The 22,636-nt window shown below is 34.5% G+C and overlaps 4 protein-coding genes across 5 annotated transcripts; 1 reads left to right on the forward strand and 3 right to left on the reverse strand.

Annotated features, from left to right (window-relative positions):
* Positions 1–606: 606 nt before the first annotated feature.
* On the reverse strand, positions 607–7,975 carry LOC112052912 (pre-rRNA 2'-O-ribose RNA methyltransferase FTSJ3). Its single transcript, XM_024092159.2, has 10 exons — positions 7,802–7,975; positions 6,947–7,704; positions 6,701–6,862; positions 6,373–6,465; positions 5,758–5,919; positions 5,128–5,335; positions 4,782–5,042; positions 3,452–3,649; positions 2,837–3,036; positions 607–1,119 (listed from the first exon to the last, which is right to left on the reverse strand). The coding sequence occupies exons 1-10, from the start codon at positions 7,866–7,868 to the stop codon at positions 688–690; spliced, it is 2,541 nt and encodes an 846-aa protein (XP_023947927.2). The 5' UTR covers positions 7,869–7,975; the 3' UTR covers positions 607–687.
* Positions 7,976–8,437: 462 nt separating this feature from the next.
* LOC112052921 (bax inhibitor 1) lies at positions 8,438–13,879 on the forward strand. Its single transcript, XM_024092170.2, has 5 exons — positions 8,438–8,680; positions 9,937–10,163; positions 10,623–10,849; positions 11,684–11,854; positions 12,299–13,879. Exons 1-5 carry the CDS (start codon positions 8,634–8,636, stop codon positions 12,329–12,331), a joined length of 705 nt encoding a protein of 234 aa, XP_023947938.1. The 5' UTR covers positions 8,438–8,633; the 3' UTR covers positions 12,332–13,879.
* Positions 13,880–15,460: 1,581 nt separating this feature from the next.
* LOC112052939 (palmitoyltransferase ZDHHC1-like) lies at positions 15,461–17,017 on the reverse strand. The gene has a single exon (XM_024092193.2). The coding sequence runs from the start codon at positions 16,847–16,849 to the stop codon at positions 15,821–15,823; it is 1,029 nt and encodes a 342-aa protein (XP_023947961.2). The 5' UTR covers positions 16,850–17,017; the 3' UTR covers positions 15,461–15,820.
* Positions 17,018–17,152: 135 nt separating this feature from the next.
* LOC112052932 (tRNA-dihydrouridine(16/17) synthase [NAD(P)(+)]-like) lies at positions 17,153–22,381 on the reverse strand. Of its 2 annotated transcripts, none has more exons than XM_024092183.2 (7): positions 22,016–22,377; positions 21,777–21,936; positions 21,155–21,350; positions 20,266–20,514; positions 19,095–19,350; positions 18,452–18,619; positions 17,153–17,399 (listed from the first exon to the last, which is right to left on the reverse strand). In XM_024092183.2, exons 1-7 carry the CDS (start codon positions 22,229–22,231, stop codon positions 17,244–17,246), a joined length of 1,401 nt encoding a protein of 466 aa, XP_023947951.2. In that variant the 5' UTR covers positions 22,232–22,377; the 3' UTR covers positions 17,153–17,243. The 2 variants fall into 2 exon arrangements, with proteins under 2 accessions (XP_023947951.2, XP_052737449.1); XM_052881489.1 differs by lacking the exon at positions 17,153–17,399 and adding an exon at positions 17,419–17,978 and having other exon boundaries at positions 22,016–22,381.
* Between the last annotated feature and the right edge of the window lie 255 nt (positions 22,382–22,636).

Below are 22,636 nucleotides of genomic sequence, written 5' to 3' on the forward strand. Positions count from 1 at the left end.
GCTTGAGAATCAAAAAAGGCGCATTTTTCGCTAGGCAGATTTTATCGCTCGACATTCGCGTAGCTTTGTCCCTGCTAAAGTTGTGGGACAACGTCCCGCGACATAAGACTAAGACTCGTTCGAGCATCGACTAGCGACATGTTGCGCGACCCGTAAACGTCGCTTAAGACGTCAGACGACATCGCGCGGGACATGTGAATTTCGTGTCGAGCGACAGACGCGCGACAAATGTCCCCTAATGAAACTGCGGCATAATTCTCATGCGATCAGTCGACATTTCGTTAGAAATGGAAGAGGTTTGTCGTATGTTTGAGATCATTACGGGTTCATAGTTCATCATGTCTTATAATTTGAAGACTAAGCTATGAATACTGCTGTTTCTTTGATGGTAATTTTTATTCTTTTGATATACCTATTGGTAGCGAGGTGACCTGTAGCTTGGCAAGTTCGCGGGTGTGAAGTCGAGCTCGCGGGGCAGAGGGAAGGACTGCGAGGGTATGAAGTGTGCGCGCGGGGCATTGCTACCCCCCCTCCCGGCCCGCGCGGACCATCGGGAGTGTTAAGAACGAATTTACCAAGCTATTATCAAGAAGTGAAACTAATTAATATAGTATAATTATTTAATCATCTTATAGATACATACATTTAGAACTGATACATTTGTAGTACATCCAAGTACAATAAAACTTATTTAGTTTTAGCCCGTTTATTTTTAGCAGGCCTTGCTTTATTCCGCTGCGCTTTCTTACCGCGGCCTTTAGTTTTTTCCTTCGCCTTCTGAGCGCGTAAATCTTTCTTCATGCGAGGATCGACCACCTTGTACTGTCCCTTGACGCCGGTCGGTCGTTTCATACGTTTCGCTGTGGTGTGCTTCTTCGCTACAACGTATGTAATCTTCTTCTTGCCGTCAGTTTGCGCCTTCTTATACAACTGTCGCACTTGTTGTGACTTCTCCCGTTCCGACATGTCAGCGTTCTCCATCACCGCTTCCACCTTCTTCTTTGCGCGCTCCATTTTTTTGATCATGCGCTTCTTCTTCCTCGCCTTCGCTTCGACCACCTTCTTAATCGGCCTCGCGTTTATATCTTGTAATCTATTTTTGTATTCTTCCGTGTATTTCTGCAAATAAAAATTAAAAACACAAGCTGTAAATTATAATCATACTAGCGGACGCCCGCGACTTCGTCCGCGTGGATTTCAGTTTTTCACAAATCCCTCGGGAACCATGGATTTTTCCGGGACGAAAAGTAGCCTATGTGTTAATTTAAAGTATAGTTCATTCCAAATTTCAGCTAAATCGCTTCAGTAGCCGCTGCGTATAGGAGGAACAAACATACATAGACACTTACACACACACAAACTTTCGCATTTATAATATTAGTGTGATTAGCGGACGTCCCGTTTCACATGCACTTCCCGTTCCCGTTGGAATACGGGGATACAATTTAGCTTATGTTACTCGCTGATAATGTAGCTTACTATTGGTGAAAGAATTTTAAAAATCGGTTTAGTGGTTTAGGCATTAAACAAAACATACTCAATAATCACTTTCGCATTAATAAATATAAAAAAAACCAATACATAGTAAGTACGTAAAGATTAGCAAAACAATGTCCACAAGAAATTCGAGACTGCTATTAGCAGCGTGACAAGTATCGGATAGCAGACATCTTTATTCAATAGAATCTATAATGGGATCCATTGTATTACAAACAATTGCCATAATATGAACTAAATGAAATGAATAACACTGTGGGTATAGACTGTAGACATATAGGATACGTATACATCACAATCTAACCCCTGCCCACTCAAAACAGTGGGTAGGGGTTAGGGGGAGGTAGGGGAGGGAGTTCCAACGTCAATTTTCATCTTTGCACTATCCACCCCAGTGACCTATGACCGGTGTTATTATTACATGATACCTACCTGTAGTTATAATCGGGTTCCACAAGAGTAAATAATATTGTCATGTTGAATAATAATAAATAAATAATATATAGTTTTATTTTAATATCATACAGTTTGGCCCTTCACTAGAATCACCTGATGGTAAGTGATGATGCAACCTAAGATGGAAGCGGGCAAACTTGTTAAAGAGGAGGATAAAAATCCACACCCCTTCGGTTTCTACACGACATCGTACCAGAACGCAGTTTGTCTTTCCCGCCAGACCTGGACCAATTAGGAAAACCTTAATCAGCCCAGCCGTGGATCGAACCCACGACCTCCATCTCGTAAATCCACCGCGCATACCACTGCGCCACGGAGGCCGTCAAACATAAATCTTTAAACGTTGTACCAATACCTCGTATACTAGCTACAACTTTCGCGTCTAGATAGTAATTTTGAGCATAAAAATTTCTCAATGTGAAATTCAGTTATTCTCAAATCCCACGGGATTGATTTTACGGGATATAAAGAATTTCTTTTCAATATTCCAGTAAAAGTCCCATTAAAATCAGCTCAGCCGTTCCATAGATTAGCCCCGACAAACAAACAGACAGACAAAAATAATAAAAATAGCTTGATTATGTTTAAGTATCGTGTTAATAACTATAAGCACTTGACACACAGATATTTTATCACTATTTATTTGTCAAAATAATTATCTAATTTTAAAGATCAGTAATTACTAATTATGGCTTGGCAACTTCGTTCGTCCTCACAATAGTCCTCGCGGGCCGGGGGGCGTGTAGCGATGAATGAAAAACCCACGACTGACTCACCTCACTTCCCCGCGCGCACGATTTCACTTTCCCGCACGTGTCTTTCTCCCCGTCACCCGCATATCATGGGAGTGTCAATCAATGGGAGACTATAGTTAATTACTTACCTCAGGTACAATGATTTCTTTCTTCATGTGTTTCTTTTCATCTTCAACAAACCAATCGGGTAAATTCTTGTCATTGAAAGCATATCTATTCCAGCCGTCGTCAATGAGGTCCCGCTTGAACTTCTTCGAGGTTGCTATCATTGTGCCCAAGGCCAGCGTTTGAGCGTCCATCTTTATCGACTTCTTCAATCTCTTTAGTTCTAAATACAAGTAAATAGTTTAGTTTTGCTTTACTATTAAAACGCACGACAATTATTTATTTAATTTAATTGCCATACATTATATTTTATTTAATTCATCATCTTCATCATCATCATTGACAACCCATCTTGTGCTCATTGTTGAGCACAAGTCTCCTCTTAGAACGAGAGGCGTTAGGCCTTAGTCCACCACGTTGGCTAATTGCGAATTGATGATGTTAATGATGATTGATTATTCTATTAATTTAAAAAAAAAAGTTTGTATATGCGTTTGTCAAGGAGACAAGTGACTTTGTTTTTTTCTAATGGTTTTCGCCGGCTTCAATATGTTGCTTGTAAAGACTCTGGTTACTTTGTGGTATTGATTATTATAGTATGAATACATACACAAATAATAAAAATTACAAATGATTACCTGGATCTTGGGCAACAACTTCAAATCCATCCTTATTGTTTGTCTTTGCTCCTGATTTGTTTGCAGCGGGTGATACATTGTCTTCAACATCATAATCACTGTCAGTGTCATCGTCAGAACTCTCTGTATCATCAAGTTTTCTCTTTACAGTAGTTTTTGTTGCAGAATCTTCTGAGGGCAGATCTTTAACTTTCTTGCCTAAAATAAAATTGCTAAAATTATTTATGACTAGCCCATAGATCCCGTGCCGGTGAGAATACAGAGATGAAATACACTCACAAATTTGGCTTTCTAGTGGTAAAACAATTTTCGTAGATCCAGAGATTACCATACAACATCAAAAACTTATTATAATATTAGTATAATAATAATATTTTTTTTATTAAAGGTAAAAGCACCCAGTATACAGATTACATATTGAAATAAAATAATAATAATTAATATTACAAATAGGTATTAAAACTTACATGCTAACTGGGAAGGTTAAAAGACTCTTCCCAGGCGTCATTCTAGTCCGGAGTATAAACTATTTCTTATTATTGTCTATAGATATCAAGTTATTTTATTTGGTTACCTGGCACAGCATCGACATACTGTAGATAGCTTCTACATACCTGTATCTACATTCTGTAGATAGCTTGTCCCAACTGCTAAGAGAAATTGTCAATTCTCAAATTTAAATAGAAGCCATTATAAATTCATAGTTAACTAGCGGACGCCCACTATTTCGTACGCATGAAAATCAGTTTTTCACAAACACCGCGGGAACCATGGATTTTTCCGGGATAAAAAGTAGCATTATGTTGCTCTAAAACCTCCTGTATTTACATACTGCAGGTTTTAAAGTTTTCTGCTTGGTGAGATTTGAGCTTTATATTTTTACTAGCGAACGCCCACGACTTTTTGCTTTCTTATACTTAATCTGGCCGTCGCAAAATCCGTTCTTATCGCATGTCTACTTATTATAAACTATCTCCTAGCCAAATTTCAACCTTTTGCTTTTATAAATATAAATATTTATTTAAGTTTGGTATGGTGGTAAGCAGTTGCATGCTCAATAGTAAGCATTATAGATAAATTGCATATAATGGGAAATTCCTACAGGTTCTTAATGAGTGTTAATGAAAGAATGAGGGTAGGTAGTACATATTTATATCTTTGAAATGCACACCAGTGGTGGCAGTCTTCCACTGTCACTTAAAGATTACTATGTCAACATCTTGATGTCACTGAAATGTCATTTTACTATACTAGTAAAGTAACATTTCAGTGACAGTTGCACTTGTCATTTTAGTGACTGGAATTAATAATCGTAGATTGTTCTAAATACCTTTTTCTCTATATGTTTCAGCTAATTTATCCAAATCAACACCTTCATCATCTTCCTCATCAATGTCTTTAAAGCTGTCCTTTTGAAACCAGAGCTCAGCTTTCATTGACCTTTTAGAGACAGGGTCAGTATTGTCTAGGTCAGTCAGTAGAGGATTATTCTTAGGAATAGATTGACTTTTGTTAATCTTGCTATTTCGTAATGTATTCAACTTTGTTATTTTATCTATTTTTTTAGTTTCATTATCTGAATCTGAAAAGGCTAGTAACAGAAAGAATCAAAATTATTAAATATTCTAAATATTTCAATTAATTAGATAAAATAAGGTCAATAAAATATTCTATACCCAAAGATTCTTTTTCATTTTCATTATCTGAATCTGACTCCATTTCTAATTCACTATCTGAGTCTTTGTAGAAAAGTCCTGAGGAGTCCAACTTTGACGCCTCCACATCGTATTTGACATACTTGGCTTTTACTTTAAGTTCATCATCAGAATCATCTTTGGCATCCACCACAATGTCAGGTTGTTGATCAATAAGCATTTGAAGTTGCTGAAAAAAAATATTTTAAACTGTCATCCGAAATAAGTCTAATTTTATATCTCAAGAATACTCAAATATTGTTCAAGAGTCGAGACAAATTTTTTACAAGTTAGTTAAATGTACACAATAAAGGATTGAAGCACTCCAAAAATTTTTGACAACCTCTGTATGGTAGTGCTGCGATTTTCAACAGAAAGCTTTGGAGAGGTCCTAGGTTCAATTTCCAGAATGGGTTAGTTACCGTATACCTATATCTGAGCTCACTACTGAGCTCGAGTCTCTCAGAATGAGGGGTAAGGCCACAAATAGTCCACCTCGTTGGCCCAATGCGGATTGGCAGACTTCACACATGCAGAGAATTAATGTTGCACAATGTATTTCCTTCACCTTACTTACTTCAAATTTTTTTCATAATACTAAAATATTGTTACCTCACGATTTTTGATATCAGCTAGACTGAACATATCATGACTCTCCATAATAGGGCCATCATCACCTTTCAGCACCATTTTAAGATTCATTTTCTCAGCTAATTTTTGTCGCTGTTTGTTAAGTTGCTTTCTTTTTCTCTTTGATTGCTTTCTTTCTTCTTCCTGGTAAACAAAAATGTTTAGTCAGTATTAATGTGTGTTATTACTGCCAATACAACAAACTACAGGCTCATACAAAACAAACACAATAAACATTATTATTATGAACAATAGCACTACTACTATTTGCATCAATATTTTAGAGTAACAGGACAACTAGGGATACAATCTCACTAAACTGACGCTAATAAAATCTAAAGGAGATTATTAAATCATTCATCCAGTTATAGTATATTACATATTTAATAAATCATAACAATAAAAATAAAGCTTAATAAAGAGAATGTAATTGTTTTTATGTTCTGCATGTTTTATTATAAGTGTAACTTTAACATAAATGTTACAACTTATTACATAGTTTTAACTAATCTTTGATTATGGGCTGTTCTGTAACAGTGTATTAACAATTAATATATACCAATAAAAATACAATTGATTCACATTATTATGTTTTACCTGCAGTTCTGCTATTTCAGCTTCTATCTCATCCTTTTCCTCCCCTGTACCTGTTTCTTCAACATTTGTAGTCTCTTTCTTTTCTATAGTTTCCTGAAAATGTAGCAAAAAAATATGTTTAAATACTCATTGTGATGTGGCCTCATATTTTTCCTTCCCTTTATTTATTCAAAGTTTTCATGTCTTTCTTAATAAATAGTTAATACTTACATGTTCTTACTCACATTAGACACTGTATGTATGCAGCTAGTAATCAATTAATTACTTGTTTACAAGTAATGTATACAAGTAATTCATTACCAGCCTATGTATTTTTTTTTATATTTACCTCCTTTTGTGTTTGTGATGCTTTCCAATCTTTAATATGTTTTAGCCAGCTTAGTAAAGCTTTTACATCTTTCCTTCCAAGAACTTTGATATCTTTACAGCACTCCTTAATTTCACTTGTGGTTCTAGGGTGATTTAAAATTTCCTTGTCATCTATTAATATCTGTAAATGGAATGGTATAAATTATCACAAGGACAAAGATACAATGGATTAAAGCCATACTGTTTAAAATAATCATTAAATTACCTCAGAACATCCTTGAAGTGCTTCTATATGGTCATCTTTTTCCAAAATGTCTGAGACTGACATGCTGTGAAAGGTTGTGTAATCATTTTCTTGATACCCTTCTGCTTTAGCTTTCTTCTGTTTTTCTGGATGCAAGATGCTATTTTGTGCCTTCTTTATTATACCCAAATCTTCAAATACATGTTTTGGATCCAATAGCTTAGGATCTATACTGTCAGGAGCAATGTATCCTTGACAAACAACAAAAATTTCTGACGACTCATTACGAGAAGCCTGCGGCTTGGTGGCGTGAACTTTTTTAAAGAACTGCTTAAGTATCCACAACAAGGCATGATAATCTTTAGATCTGAATACTTTGGTCACAAACCATCCTCCTTCTCGTAAAAAGTTGGAGGCCAACTTCATTGCACTCAGCGTGAGGCACGACTGCTGGTAAGCATCATGTATCCAGTTGAGACCTACATTAGGAGCTCCGTCATGCAAAACAACGTCAGCTTTCCATGTTTTGATTTCCTTTTTAATCGCAGCTTTGCATTTTTCTGTTGTGATATCTTCTGTAAGACTAATACAGCCAGGGACTTGTTTAATGGGAAATAAATCGACACCTATGACTATACTGGAGACAGGCATGTTCTGATGCGCCACCTGCATCCAGCCACCGGGAGCAGCACACAGATCGATACATACTCGCGACTTTTGAAGAAAACCAAACTTCCGATTTAATTGAATTAGCTTAAATGCAGCTCGAGAACGAAAACCTAAAGCAAAATCACATTATTATTATTTAAGAACCTATAATTTTAACATCAAGAGAACTTAAATAAATATTTATTAACGATTTAAATGAGAACTAACCTGTTTCCTTTGCAAGTTGATAATATTTATCTTTTCGCTGTTTACCTACTTTAGTTTTTTTTCCCATTTTGAAATTATTTGTAACAAATACGTACAAAATTGAATTAAAACATTATTTAACTTTATTTTTTAGTTCTTAGTTGGCATTGGCATGTTGAATTTGACAAATAAACATGTGTTTGTGTTGTCAAATGTCAACTTGTCAATTTGAGGTTATAATTCTATATTGTCTACGAATGACTATAGATTCCAAATTCCAAACCAAAGAATTTATAACTCGAACCTCAGACGAATTTTACTCTATGACTCCAACGCTCAGACCTCAGACCAATTACCAATGGACAAGTATCGCACCCAATCTCACCAACTGTTGAGCACGAGTCTCCTCTTAGAATATGAAGGGCTGTGTTTGTTAGTTAAACATGCAATTTAACTGAAAAAAAAGGAAATATAAAATTGTCACTAAAGACTTAAGCGTCAAGAATTAATCCGAATCGATGTTCATTAGTAAAATAATTATAAACACTGTATAACGTGATCATAAACTTTTGACAGAGGAGTAACGTCTAGCAAGGTAGGTCATAAGGTAATTGGTCTGAGCCTGTACTTGATAGAGAGGTTCTTTAATTTATGATTCACACTTCAACATAGAGCACTTTACAGACTTGTCACAGACTATTAAACAGTGACGTGTACAATTCAAAATAAAATCAAATAAAATAGAAGGCAAAGAAGGATAGTGAAGGAAAAGATTATTTCATTTCTGTATTGATAGCATTTCAGTGGTTATTTCTGCATTTAGGAGTAATATTGTAAATTGTGAATCACCAAAATGACTCCAAACATCCAAACGTTCATCAATAGTTTCCAAAATCGACTGTAAGTTTTATTTCCTAGTTTTTGATGTAGTAAATCTTAAAATAAAAGTTAGATGTGTTCAGGAGATATTTTACAAATTTATTATCAATGCAACGTTAATAATAAACGCGTAGTTAATAGCGATCTATTGTAATTGCTATGAAGATTACATCTTTATTCTACGAGATTCTAGAAATAATTCTCTTGTACAAATTAGTATTTGTCCGTCCATCATTGAATTTCAGCCAATAAAATTCGAGTGTCGACCAATCAGCCTGCGTTGTAAAGCGGCCTCGTATATGATTGCAATTATTGCAGTAGTAATTATCACAACAAAGTATGATAGGTTGATTGTGTATCGAAAGACCCCCAAGCCCAAGGTGAAATAAATACGAATGACGTCAGATATACTTATATAAAAATAAGTAAGTCTTGTACTGAAAAAGGTGTCCAAAGTACAGTCCCAGCTCTTTGGACTAGTATAATACACCATAAAATATGCTACATCATGATTTAATACTTATTTTCACAAGCAATTTAAATAGTAAATAGATTATGATGCAACATATGAACATAATATAAAAACTGATTCATGTTTGTCTTATTTAAGGTTCAATTTAAAGGGGTTTTAGTGCTATCTGATATTAAAGAAGAATAGGGATATCAAAATGTGTATAATATTATAACTATGATCATTGGTTTCATTGTGATGTGATTAACATTCAACTGAATTCAACAAAATTAGCTTCCACAAAATGTTTCACTTTGAAATTTCTAATCACAGCAGCTGATGTACTGTAGAATGCATTTCTGGCACTGTTTATTGCCATGTGTGATTTATGTACTGTTTAACAACAAATAAATTAGAAATGAAGGTAGAAAATGCATGTCATTTCATAATTTATTATTTTTAATTTTGATTGTTTATAAAATGTTATTCAAAATATAATAAGTATATCTAATTGTTCCATGTTATTTCTACATCCAATTCACACTATTAAAACATAAAATAAAAACTGTTGACTGTTAAAATACAAAAAAAAATGTCCCCTAGGGACACCTGAGAGTTTGTATTAGAATATATTCTTAATTCAGCCATGTCACAAAAACTAGTAGACTAAGTCTAGCAAACTGTATCTAGCAGATGTCTACTAACTATGAATTACCTGCCTGACAAATTTCAGTGCTCTATGTAAAGGGGTTTTTGATATTTTGTGATAAGAGAGAGATGATGATTATTTCTTAAAATATTCTGTAATCCATCTTTCCATTTTTAGGGAATCGCCAGTACGCCAACATCTGAAAAATGTTTATGGTACTCTAATGATGACCTGTGGAGCTGCATCAGCTGGAGTGTATGTGGACATGTACACAAGGTTCCAAGCTGGCATACTATCGGCAATTGCTGGTGCAGCTCTCATGTTGATGCTTATCGCTACACCTGATAATGGCAAGAATACTAAATTGAGACTTGGCTACCTTTTGGGATTTGGTTTAACAACAGGTAAAATTTTGAGTTTTTTTGTTTACAAGCAGACACCTATGGCCTGTTCATCTATTTGAAATACAATTTATCACAAATACCATGGGAACCATGGATGTTTTCAGGAAAAAAGTATTCTCTTCTAAATCTTGCTCTTGGCAAAGAAACAGATATATTTTTAAAATATTGTTTGTGTCTTAGTATCACGTAAATAACTATAAGCACTTGAGAAAACTCAGTTGTCTTGGAATCACAGATACTTCATTTTTATTTATATTGCTTTAGCAATTTATAAGAAGCAAACTTAGAGACCACATTCTATTTGAGACTTTTGTAAGAAGCAATAAAGACTTTTACACTATATGATGTATGAAATGGAAACATAAACTTACTCATAGTTTATAAGAGCTTAAATCACACAAATATTTTATAAATTTTATTATTATAGAAAAATTAAGTTTGAATAACTTTGTTTTTCAGGAATGGGATTGGGGCCATTATTGGAATATGTCAGCATTATTGATCCGGCTATAATTGTCACAGCTCTGTTAGGCACCACTTTGGTGTTTGTTTGTTTCTCAATTGCTGCCATGTTGGGTGAGCGAGGCAGCTGGCTATTCTTGGGTGGACCTCTAATGACATTGATTGCTTCCATGTCACTTATGACGTTGGCTAATCTATTCATGCAATCATTCATTCTTAGCCAGGTGAGTCATCTTTTACATTTACATTTCAAATGTTTTACTAGCATGACAAGACATTTTTCAATTAAGTATGGTAGGTAATTATTATTAAAGGAGTCTTAAGCAAAATCAACTGATGACAGAAGACACACGTGACTATGTGTAGCTACATATTCTCCGTAGCATATTGGTATTCTGATACTAAATGCTGTAGCCTAAAATAAACAAATAAATGTACTTACTTTGTTTCTACAAACAAGTGAGACTGCATACAGTTGGTATTATTATCAACCCATATTCGGCTCACTGCTGAGCACAAATCTTCTCTCACAATGAAATGGTTTATGTAATGCGGATTGCCAGACTTCACACACATAGAAAATTAAGAAAATTCTCAGGTATGCCGGTTTCCTCATGATGCTTTTCCTTCACCATTTGAGACACGTGATATTTAATTTCTTAAAACGCACACAACTGAAAAGTTGGAGGTGCCCCGGACCGGATACAAACCTTCGCCTTCCGAAATTGGAGGTAAAGGTAATTCACGGGACTATCACGGCTCTCTAGTTGGTATAGTCTGATGCAATCCTCATGATGTTTTCGAACAGCTGCACAATATAAGATTTTAGGTTTGATCGGTAAGCAGGCGTGCGTCGGCAGGACATCACCCCGCGCACCTCCCGCCCTCCAGAAGTCTCCTCACGCATCTTCATTTTAGAGTATTTGATGTCTTGTGTGTAGTGACACCAGCGGCTTATTTTTAGACATCATAAAAATTGTGTCCTACTATAGCTGACTTTTCCATACAAAACAAAATGTTGCGATAAATATAGACATTAAACATTAGTTCCATTTCAGGTTCATATTTACCTTGGTTTGATGGTCATGTGTGGTTTTGTATTGTTTGACACACAACTTATCATTGAGAAGCGCAGGATGGGCAACAAGGACTTCGTACAACATGCCTTGGAATTGTTCATTGATTTTGTTGGAATGTTCCGCAGACTCCTTATTATCTTAACGCAAAAAGTAAGTTGTAGAATATATATTTGCTTCATTATCAGCTTATGCCTACTGCATCATAAATAGAGGCCAGGATTGACGAGTCAACTCTCATTTTTCTGTTTGCGTCTGTATTATCACTCTCATTTATTTATTTGTCCTTTTTTTTAATTTTTAACCATGTTAATAAAACACTACAAAAAATTTTTAAAAAAAATTAACCCTCCCGCTGCGGGACATTTGATTACCCAAGCAACTGGTGGTCAGGGCTCCAAAGTGAAGAACCTCCTCACAATACATGTCATCTCAAAAATAACTGCCTTCTGTATTTGACCCTTGATCCGATAAGCGAAAGCTTCATAAGGTGTTGGTAGAAGCTTTTCACCATAAGACCTTTGACTGACCTTTATTTTAGGGACCAATCTAAATTGCTCTAATGTTATAGCTATAATGTTTTCTTTTATTTTTCAGGAGGAAAATAACCGTCGCCGTAGACGTGATTAGGGTAAAGGCTATACATTTAATAAGTCAGTTCAATATCAATGACCCAGGAAAAATTTTTAGGGTGTGGTATTAATGTATAAGAAACCAAAAATATATTGTTTGGATTGTTTTATAAAATTACTAAATATTTGTTTTTATAAAAGCATTCAAATGTTAAATACCGCTAAATAATTAAAATATTCTATCATAAAATATATAGAAAAAGAAATTATTTATTGACTGCTTTTATAAAAAAATTAAACTACTTATATATTTCATAATATTTAATTTACTTGAACTGTATAGTGGGCAAGAAAAAGTAAAAACTTTAAAAATCTTAGTCCCTACATTTATTCTTCTATTAATTAGTATAGTACTCCTTTGTACAGACATTTTGATTAATTTGGATTTTACAGCATTTGGTCGTATTTAGTAAATTTATTGTAAAATGTAAAAAAAAGACAACAAAACTGCATACAATCGAACAGTCTGTAACTAACTCAACACTAATACATGCATTTCTTTACTTTCAATATGTTATTTTAGTGTAAAAACATTTTATATCAAAAGACTTGACTAAAATTGCAAATTTAGTATTATAGCATTCACATTAAAAAATTATTATTTTGTATATGTTTTTGTTTTAATACCAGGTTATTTAAAAAACTATGTTGTTTAAGGTGTTTGTTTTTTGTTAAATTACATTTTACCTCGTAAGTCTTTGTTTTCGATTACTTGCACAGCTATGCAATACACATTTCTGTCATATGTAACTTGCTGCACTAACATTGCTGTGCAATGCACATTAATTTGCACCAACTTCAGACCGGCGCTCGCATGCAGACCTACAGTTCGTTTCATGTAAGGATGGTGCGGGAGACAGTTTGTTTCACTCCTAAAAGTTTGCCGCGATTCACGACAATAGTACGTATTATGAACGTCATACAGGCGACGTACCTGAAAAATACTAGCATGAATCAACGACATATCACAGTGGCACCAACAAGCGACAAATATTTTGCAATATGCAATACTTTGGACTCTATCGCTATTGGTCAATATTTGCCATTCTCTCCTCGAGATAGGTTGTGGTGGTGTGTGTCATAGAAGTGACTTGTTCAAAATTGATTATTATGAATACTGAATAGACCTGACAAAATAAAGTCTAAAAATAGACATTGTGTAATATGTTGGTTATCAGATTCTTTCATTTTATTTCAAAATCTAATAAATACACTTTAAGCCTATTTGGTACGTGAACCTGTTTCTGATAGAAAAAGTAAGTAGCCAAACTAATAGTTCGGTCTTATATTGCAACACGCCACAGCTTTTGTAACCATCTGGGATACTTTCGTATAAAGCGCAGCCATTCGCCTCGTGTTCACAGCGGACTCGAAGTTTGGTGCATACTATAAATATGTCTATTGTCAAATATATATGTGCAGAAATAGGAAACCAGTTGTAAAAGATTTACGTCAGCTATAAAAAATGTCAATATATTATTTTGTTATCTTAAGTCGACGAAGTAAAATGTATTAGTAATGTTAAATAAATTGGATTACCTTGAAAGTTTTATCATTTACTAGCCCGCGCCTTCGTCCGCCCTTAGACCAGCCCTTACAGTAGTATCGCTGTAAAAATGGAGTAACTTCTGCCGTTTTCCCATCATTTCCCTTCACTGCTCTGCTCCTATTGATCGTAGCGTCATGTAAAGTACACTATACCCTGCCCGGATATAAGGAGTATGAAGAATAATTGTACCTAGTTTCGTTAAAATCCGTCGAGTAGTTTTTGTTTCTCTAACGAAGACACTGACAAAAATTTTACTGATTGCATTTTGGGCATCATTATCGATCACTAATCACCCCCTTGTAGTTATTTTGAAAATATATTACACGTACAGAATTGACCTCTCTACAGATCTATCTATACTTATAATAAAACTGGTCGAATTCTAAACATTTATTCGCAATTTGAGATTTTACTTAGGTATAACATTTGTAACAACAAACGTTAGCGTGGCGTAAAGGACGCCAGTGCCATATAGAATCTATACATTGAAGATATTTTGAAAATGTTTGTTGGGGGCATTTTAAAATCGATACTGAAGTTAAAAATATTTTTTTTATCTGCCTGTCTGTCCCAGTTTTTTGTTAATCGGGCGTCACGCTGAAACTACAAGGTAAGTGAATTGAAATGAAACTTGGCACGGTTTAAGACCATAATACGGAGAAGGTTATAGGATAATTTTTATTGCGAAAATAAAATGAGAAGGGAGGTGAAAAGGGGTTGAAAGTTTGTATGGAAAGTCCTTCATTTTAGATTTACAGTTTAAAAAATTTGTTCATAAATCATAAAGAAAAATACGAAATATAATGTAATTCAAAAATATTTAAAATTCAACCCTAACGTGGTGAAATAGGGTTTGAAAGTTTACATTGATTTCCACGCGGACGAAGTCGCGGGCGTCCGCTAGTTTATTTTAAGTTTATAGATTACCTGTGGTTCATATATAAATCTAGATAGACCCACTGCTAATGTAGACTGTATTAGACCTGTAAAGCTCCTGGAAGTTGTCATTGTCAGTAGGCTAAATTGCAAGCGCAGTGCCCGGTGCACAATTATTATCAAAAGAGCTGCAGTCGACTGACCATCTTGGGTCTCTCTTTTAGTAAGTACCTACAGTTAATGATTATCCTACTAATATTATAAACGCGAAAGTATGTTTGGATGATAGTTACTTTTTAGTTTTTAACGCCGCTACTACTGAAGCGATTTGGCTGAAGCGATTTGTAAATAGTTTTTACTCTGGATTAACACATAGGCTACTTTTCATCCCGGAAAAATCTATGGTTCTCGCGGGATTTGTGAAAAACTGAATTCCACGCGGACAAAGTCGCGGACGTCCGCTAGTAAATTCATAGAAGAAAAGCCTAAAGCAGTAATGCAATGACCAAACAAATGCATTTAAAAATAAATATGAAAGTAGGTACAGTACCTACATGTTAGGACAATGCAGTTTATCGTTTTTAAGGTATGTAGGTATGTAGGTACCTCTAAATGGGTCGGACTATCTACTATTTTCTGCCACATCACAGGTACTTATGTATGACATTTTATTTCAACATAATTAATTGAAAAAAAATATCGTTACGATTTTCAACAATTTATTTAGAAAAATATAACAAGTAGGTAGGTACGTACGTACGGTAACTTTTGTATTTTGGTTAGTACATAATTGCTCAGATATATAAATTACAAAAGAACAAAAATCTATCGAAATATTAAATAAAAGTATAACAATTAAGGCACTCGGCAGTTGAACAAAGCTAAATTTATACAAACATTAAAACAGATAACAATATACCTACATTATACTTATTGATAAATATATTATGTACCTATCAAACTAACATATTTTCTGTTCTACCTTCTAACTAAAAGATTTGACCAAAAAGCATAGGTACGTACATTTCTCAGATGTTCAAAATTCCCAATTTATAAAAATTGCTAACTTATTCCGTCTTCATTACTTGGGTGAATTTTATTATTATCGTACAAGAAAATTTTTTTAGCCTTATTAATTTCGTCATTAATTAAGTCACTTAAGAAACTTTGAACGTTAGATTCACTTTGCGATGTATTCTGGTTATAAACCGCTTTTTCCATAGGAATCTCGTTGGTTTTTGTTTTATGCCCATTAATTAGGTAGAGCTGTCTAATTTTTTTTCTACAGCACCGAAAATTTATTGAAGTCGTTTGGGGATTTTTTATTATGTATTCGTAGGTAGAGACGCCCAGGACAGACAAGTAAACATGAAAACATATCAAATGTAACAAAGCACACGCAATAGCTAAACCAGAAACGCACAATACAAACAGGAATGTTACAAACGATATCGAACGTGCACAATATTGAGTGTCGCAACTTACATTCGCTACTTGTGTACAATTTACAAATTGTTGCGTCATCAAACTTAGCTGATCTGGATTTTTAAAAAACAATACAATATCTGTTACACACAAAACTGATGTAAACAACGATATCAATAACGCTGAAATGACACACAGAATGAAGGCGGTGTAGTTGCGCTGACCGACACAATTGTTCAACCACTTGCAGTGATGATCGAAGCCGTCTACACATTTGTTGCATATGCCGCAGTGTTTAGTCTTCCTAGAACTGGTGTTTATATTACACAAATGACATCTCCCATTTTCTATTACGTGGGCGTGAATTGTACGGTCAAACTCTGGGACAGTGCTCGCTTCCTGCTTCCGTAAATCCGCTTCTCCCGGATCCAACAGTAACGCAGCGAGATGCGAAATTATATGAAACGCATACAAAACAACATAAACTATGATCGACACCAGTTTCAACTCGTAAAATTGTATCTGAATTAACACTACTAAGTTAAATGACGCTGTTATCAAAAAGACAACCCATCCGATAACTTGCCAATAGTTTAAAGGAAGTTGCAATCCATTTAATCGTCTTCGGGACCTCTGAACTTGGAGTGTTGTACAGCATTTGTGCATTTAATAAATGAATATTTCACAATAACTTAGTCGTAACCTTAACCACTGACGACGTCAAACAAATAAGTAGGGTAGATGTGGAATTGCGCGCGCATCGATATCCATGTCACCCTTTCTGCTGCTTTTCTACTGCTATCGAAAATGGCGCAAAAATTTAAATTGCAATGAATACTTATATTAAACATATTTTACTTCAAATATTTATTAATTAGATCTAATTAGAACATTAAGGCAAGATTGAACCGATCACCCTCTTTGGGTTATTTTTAGTTTATATTAATATTCTTTAAAATAAAATAACGCTTTTAATTTCTCAAACATATATTATAAAAATAGCATTGTATTAACAGTTTCATTTTTACAGTTTTGAGGTATTAAATATTTAATTGGGTATCTACGAGAGACACTGTACCTCTTTTTGGAGTGAAAACTTTTTCGCCATTTCCCGTCTGGTGTGAACAAGTATTCTATGTCCCTTGCAGTCCAAGTTTTCCTCAAAACATTTATTTTTACAACATTTCTTGCATAGCCGATATTCACATTTGCCACCCTGCAAAAAATATTGAATACATTCTTTAAATGAAAGGACATCGGGAATTAGTTTTGTATATATAATATAAAAATAATTATAATCATTTTGGACACATTATATAGGTACTCAGAGGCACAATTATCCGCCCTCTTTATTATGACGCCAGTAGATTAAAGTGGGCGGATAATAGTGCCTCTGAGTATGTTCTCATACAAATAGTTATGCTCGAAATACATAACACTAATCCTTACCAATAAATATAACAGAATTACAAACTTTTATCCCCTGGTTGTAATGGGGTAGTTTATGGCGCCAACTTCGAGTCCGCTCTGAACACGAGGCGTGTGGTTGTGCAGTAAACAAAAGCTTAATCCAGCGGGGCAAGGGTAAATGCGTATTTACGACGTAGTATTCGATTAATTCTGAATTTGAATTAAGCAACATTCAAAGTCGAAATTCATTTATTACAATCAGGCCTACTTTACAAGCACTTTTGAAACGTGAAGTTATGTATGTCATGATTTATTATTGGTAATTAGGATCGAAAACTTAAAATTAAAGTTACGGTGGTTCCAAGCGCTTCGGTCCGATAAGAGCCTACAACAAACAAGCCAAGGTTTATTTTTTTTGTTTACCACCATTTTACAAACTACAAAAGTAAACAATACGATTGTTTACTTCGAGCTCAGCAGTGAGCCGTATGTGGGTTGATTACGTCGTCGTTATCAACCCACATACGGCTCACTGCTGAGCTCGAGTCTTCTCTCAGAATGAGAGGAGTTAGGCCAATAGTCCACCACGCTGCAGACTTCACACACGCAGAGATTTAAGAAATTCTCTGGCGTGCAGGTTTCCTCACGATGTTTTCCTTCACCGTTTGAGACACGTGATATTTAATTTCTTAAAATGCACACAACTGAAAAGTTGGAGGTGCATGCCCTGGACTGGATTCGAACCCACACCCTCCGGAATTGGAGGCAGGTCATATCCACTGGGCTATCACAACAATCGTATAGTGAAATAATATTATAATAAGGATAAAGAAGATTAGCAGATAATAAATTGTTTACCAAAGGGTTAGGGCAAGTTTCACTGAAGCATATTTCGCCAGTCCTGCTAGCTTGCTCAGCCTCTGGTTTCAGCGGCCTTCTCTCTTTCCTCCGCATTTTCTTCATTTTTTTCCTCGATATTACATTTCCATCCAAATCTTCAAGACTTCTTTTAGTGTCATGATTGTCCTTAAACATGATAATAAATTAAAGTTCCGTTTTTTTTACAGACGTAAATTCGGGATCCTCAAAACCAAACGATCTGACTATTCCATCTCATTGAGAAGATCTAGTATGAACTACAGACCTACAGTTTTAACTGTACAAACAAACTTTTCAGTTAAAATGTCTGTGTGTAGGCAAAGCTGAAAACTGTACTTGATTAATTCATTATTAATTGAAATGTTGATTAGATAAAACTGTACAGTTAAAAACTAAAGGTCTGTAGCCAGCACAAAAGAGATAGCTTATAATTCTGAAGCTAAGGATTGGTCTTAGCTTTATACTTTAACTTTATTTTAAAACTGAAAATAATTATTTATATATATAATTATATGTCTAGAAAAATCTTGAATTTATAATAAAAAATATTCATACATATTTATTAAATATATTAATATATAATCTTATTTGGTATATTTTATTTCATAATGTATTTACCTACTTGAATTTTACATAAATTTTCCATTTTCTGTGTGTGTTCTTCTGGTGATATCCGAACATATGGTTGACACAACCATGGTGGTAATATTAAATTACATCCAATTCTTGTTATCCCTTCGTTATTGTCAAATGTCATCTCTCCCTGGTGGTAAGGTAAATATTTTAACCTTATTTTAATGCAGACTTGTTGAAAGTCATCCAAACATTGGGCTGTGGCTAACAACTGCCTTACATCATTATTACATTCAAATGTAAATCTGAAACCAGTTTAATCATTATATTAATGAAGTTAGCTAAGTTACAAAAATGTAACTGAAATTCATTAGATTAAAGGTCTGTGCACACCACGTTTTTAAACGCGCGTTGACGCGCGTTTTGGAAACGTACGTTGACCGACGGCGCGCTTTTATCCTACGGAGCAGTATTTTGTCGTTTGTATTGACGTAGAAATGCGTGTTTGAATTTATACAGGTGTGCAAAGGTATACAGGCTACGTCTGATTCGCGTGCGTATCGCGACAGAATTGCTAAACGGGCGTCGACGGCGCGTTTAAAAAACGTGGTGTGTACAGGTCCTAAGTTTCAACTTTATTAAGATTAATTACTCAATCTTCTACAGGTTTTTTCATAAGCTGTAACACAACCTGTATGTCTTTGAATGTCTACAATGCCACCTGAATGTACATACATATTCCAGATTGACTTTGATTGAGAAATGAACAACATACTATATCGTGTAGACTTCATCAATTCATGACTTCGTGGGAGACTAACATTCCAATGGACCATAATATAAAAGTGAATAAATATGGCCTAACAAATGAACTAACTTAAAACGCCTATGTGGTTAACCTGTATGGAGAAGGGGAGTGTTAATTGACTGTCAAGGAATTTCTAAACCCTGCGTCTATTGGTCACAAGTCTGCTGCCAGGACTCTGCTCAGAGTTTTTCTCTCTGCCACACAATGGACCCGGCACCCACACAGTGAATCCATGGGATGATTGTTAAGATATTGGTCAATCTTTGTTAACAGTCATGTATCTATTACACTATACATAATATTAGAATTTTTGATGTCTTGAGATGCTTGAGAACATGTGAGATTTTCTCTTCATTTGCAAAAATTTACTATGAATATATGCTTTGATTATTATTATAGTTACAAGACTCACATTTTGTGGAATATCTTAAACAGATGACCTCGTGTATAGGATGATGGACAAGGATATTTCTTCACAAGACCAAGATATTCCAAAGCTACCTCCCATGTGACAGCATTAATTCCTTCAAAAATGGCTGGGTTTGTAAGATTACCCTCTGCACTCATTACACCATCAACTTTAGTATAATCTAAACACCTGTGGACATCTTCCAAGCATTGGATATTGCCATTTGCAAACATTGGTATAGATACAGCTTCCCTAAAAAAATAATGTTACTATACAACACAGAATAAATAATGATACAGGAGGAGTCTATACAAGCTGCTCAGTGAGGCCGGTGAAACCCATAAAAAAAACAAATGTCACCCATCTCCTTGACATCTGCATATACAAACTTTTTTTATAATTTGTATATCAAGATTTATCACTAACAACAATTATATAAATTGATATCATAATAAACTAATAATTAATCAATAATATTTCAGAATAATAACCTATAAAAAAGTGCTCCATCTTATTTTTTTAGTATTTGTGAACAGTTTTAAAAGCATAAGACCCCACTTTTCTTGAATAGTATTGAAAATTACTGATGAGACGCTTTATGTTGTACTGACTTGTGAATGTATTTGTTTTTGGAATGGCTGCATCCCTGCCGTGTTCCGTGCACTCTATCTGCCTAAAATTCTTCAGTCTCTGTTTACATCTTTTTTACTATTTTTACTAAAAACAGCCTCACTAACCTGCATTAGATCAGCATGGCAGCTCTCCTATTAGGAATGCTATATCTGATTGCAGATTATAAAAAAGTACATGATGTGTTAACAAAATGAAGCTGTATGAAATATGCTGAGCTCTGGAATGTTTGTTTTTTAATTTATAATTACTGGAAACAAACCTAATAGCTTTAATGTGCTGCCAACGTGCTATACCTGTCAATGGTCCTTTCTGTTCTCTTGTTCTTCCATGAACTGTCAATAACTTGCAACCCGATTCTTGTAACATTAATGCATACTTCACAGATTTTTCTATGCATTCAAAAATTCTAACCTTGCATGTTATAGGCACTGACACTGCCTGAGACATTTCAGTAACTGAAATAAGTATTTAATAAAAAATTAATTAAATTTTGTATGAAACAGAGATTGCTTATCACTGCTCACTTTGCAAGGTAAAGTATTTTGCTTTTTTTCTAGATGAAATAATAAAACCCTTTGGTCTTTTCTATATATATCTGTGAAAGAAGAAGAAAAAAGATGTAGAGAGGTTGTACGCTGACCTCAAGTGGGACATTAAAACTATGCCAATTAGCAAACCTGAGCTCAGTTGCTGCACTGTCATCGCTTACATAATACTGCAAACACTGAATTTCTTCACTAACAATTACAAGTATTGCTTAGTTCAACTAAAAAATACATTTGTTAAAGAATAAAACTTTTTTAGTTTGTTTGGCTACAAGTTAATACTTAAAAACTGTTAATTACTGCAATTTAAACTGAACTTCACAGGTAAAAACTTACTCATTTTTCTCAAAAGTTCCCAATCATCTTGAAGAAATGATCCATATCGGCCACGCTTGGCTATTGATTGAGGACATCCAAGGTTTATATCAATAGCATCACAATCTTTTTCTACATATTTTGCAGCAGCTGCCATTGTTTCAGGATTATTACCACAGAACTTAAAATGTAAAAAAATAATTATAAACAGTTGCAATCCTATGGTCTAGCATTACATAAAGAGTATTCAAGAAACAAACCTGAACAATCAATGGACGATCTTCATTACAAGTAGTAAAGTTTTCCTTTCTATATTTCGGATCTTTTGTAAAAACAGTACTGTGTAACATTGGAGTGTAACACAAAGAGGCCCCATGTCTCCTACATAATAACCTCCAGGCTAGTTCACTAGCGTCGACCATCGGCGCAACTACGTATTTAGGCCGCCCAAGCAACTCAAACCACTCATAATTCATTTTGAAACAGCATAAACCTTATTATAACACTTTTCAACTTAAAAAACACGTGTAACTAACTCTGTGCTTTACAAAAATGTTATTTACAAATTCACTGAAATTCACAAAATCAAAATACATTTTAAATTGACAACCTGACAGTGACAGATTACCAACCTGTTAATCAGTGTTACCAACTCTCCAAAATATTTATCCCTAAAGTTGGTGTCAAAAACCCCTAAAATCGCCTTAATTATTGAGTTGTCCCCCTAAAAAATATAAATTCAAAATAATTTAGAAATAATATGCTGTCATATGTTTCAAAAGTCTATATTTAATACAGACAAAATACTACGTCTTTATCTGAACATTCAGATTTTTTGAAATCATACATGTTGACAATGAATAAATTTACCAATTTTTTTT

This window comes from Bicyclus anynana, chromosome 5 (genome assembly GCF_947172395.1).
Source record: "Bicyclus anynana chromosome 5, ilBicAnyn1.1, whole genome shotgun sequence".
Lineage (NCBI taxonomy): Eukaryota > Metazoa > Arthropoda > Insecta > Lepidoptera > Nymphalidae > Bicyclus > Bicyclus anynana.

What these genes read in the sequence shown, in the direction of transcription:
- LOC112052912 (XM_024092159.2), bottom strand. Translation starts at nt 7,868, where the DNA reads ATGGGAAAAAAAACTAAAGTAGGTAAACAGCGAAAAGATAAATATTAT. An exon ending in TGAAACATATAGAGAAAAAG is followed by an intron (nt 3,650 to 4,781) that starts GTATTTAGAACA and finishes ATTTTATTTTAG; the next exon opens with GCAAGAAAGTTAAAGATCTG. An exon ending in AAGAAATCATTGTACCTGAG is followed by an intron (nt 1,120 to 2,836) that starts GTAAGTAATTAA and finishes TTTTATTTGCAG; the next exon opens with AAATACACGGAAGAATACAA.
- LOC112052921 (XM_024092170.2), top strand. Translation starts at nt 8,634, where the DNA reads ATGACTCCAAACATCCAAACGTTCATCAATAGTTTCCAAAATCGACT. An exon ending in AATAGTTTCCAAAATCGACT is followed by an intron (nt 8,681 to 9,936) that starts GTAAGTTTTATT and finishes TTCCATTTTTAG; the next exon opens with GGAATCGCCAGTACGCCAAC. An exon ending in TTATTATCTTAACGCAAAAA is followed by an intron (nt 11,855 to 12,298) that starts GTAAGTTGTAGA and finishes TTTATTTTTCAG; the next exon opens with GAGGAAAATAACCGTCGCCG.
- LOC112052939 (XM_024092193.2), bottom strand. Translation starts at nt 16,849, where the DNA reads ATGCACAAATGCTGTACAACACTCCAAGTTCAGAGGTCCCGAAGACGA.
- LOC112052932 (XM_024092183.2), bottom strand. Translation starts at nt 22,231, where the DNA reads ATGAATTATGAGTGGTTTGAGTTGCTTGGGCGGCCTAAATACGTAGTT. An exon ending in GGAACTTTTGAGAAAAATGA is followed by an intron (nt 21,351 to 21,776) that starts GTAAGTTTTTAC and finishes TACTTATTTCAG; the next exon opens with TTACTGAAATGTCTCAGGCA. An exon ending in AAAATTTATGTAAAATTCAA is followed by an intron (nt 18,620 to 19,094) that starts GTAGGTAAATAC and finishes ATCATGTTTAAG; the next exon opens with GACAATCATGACACTAAAAG.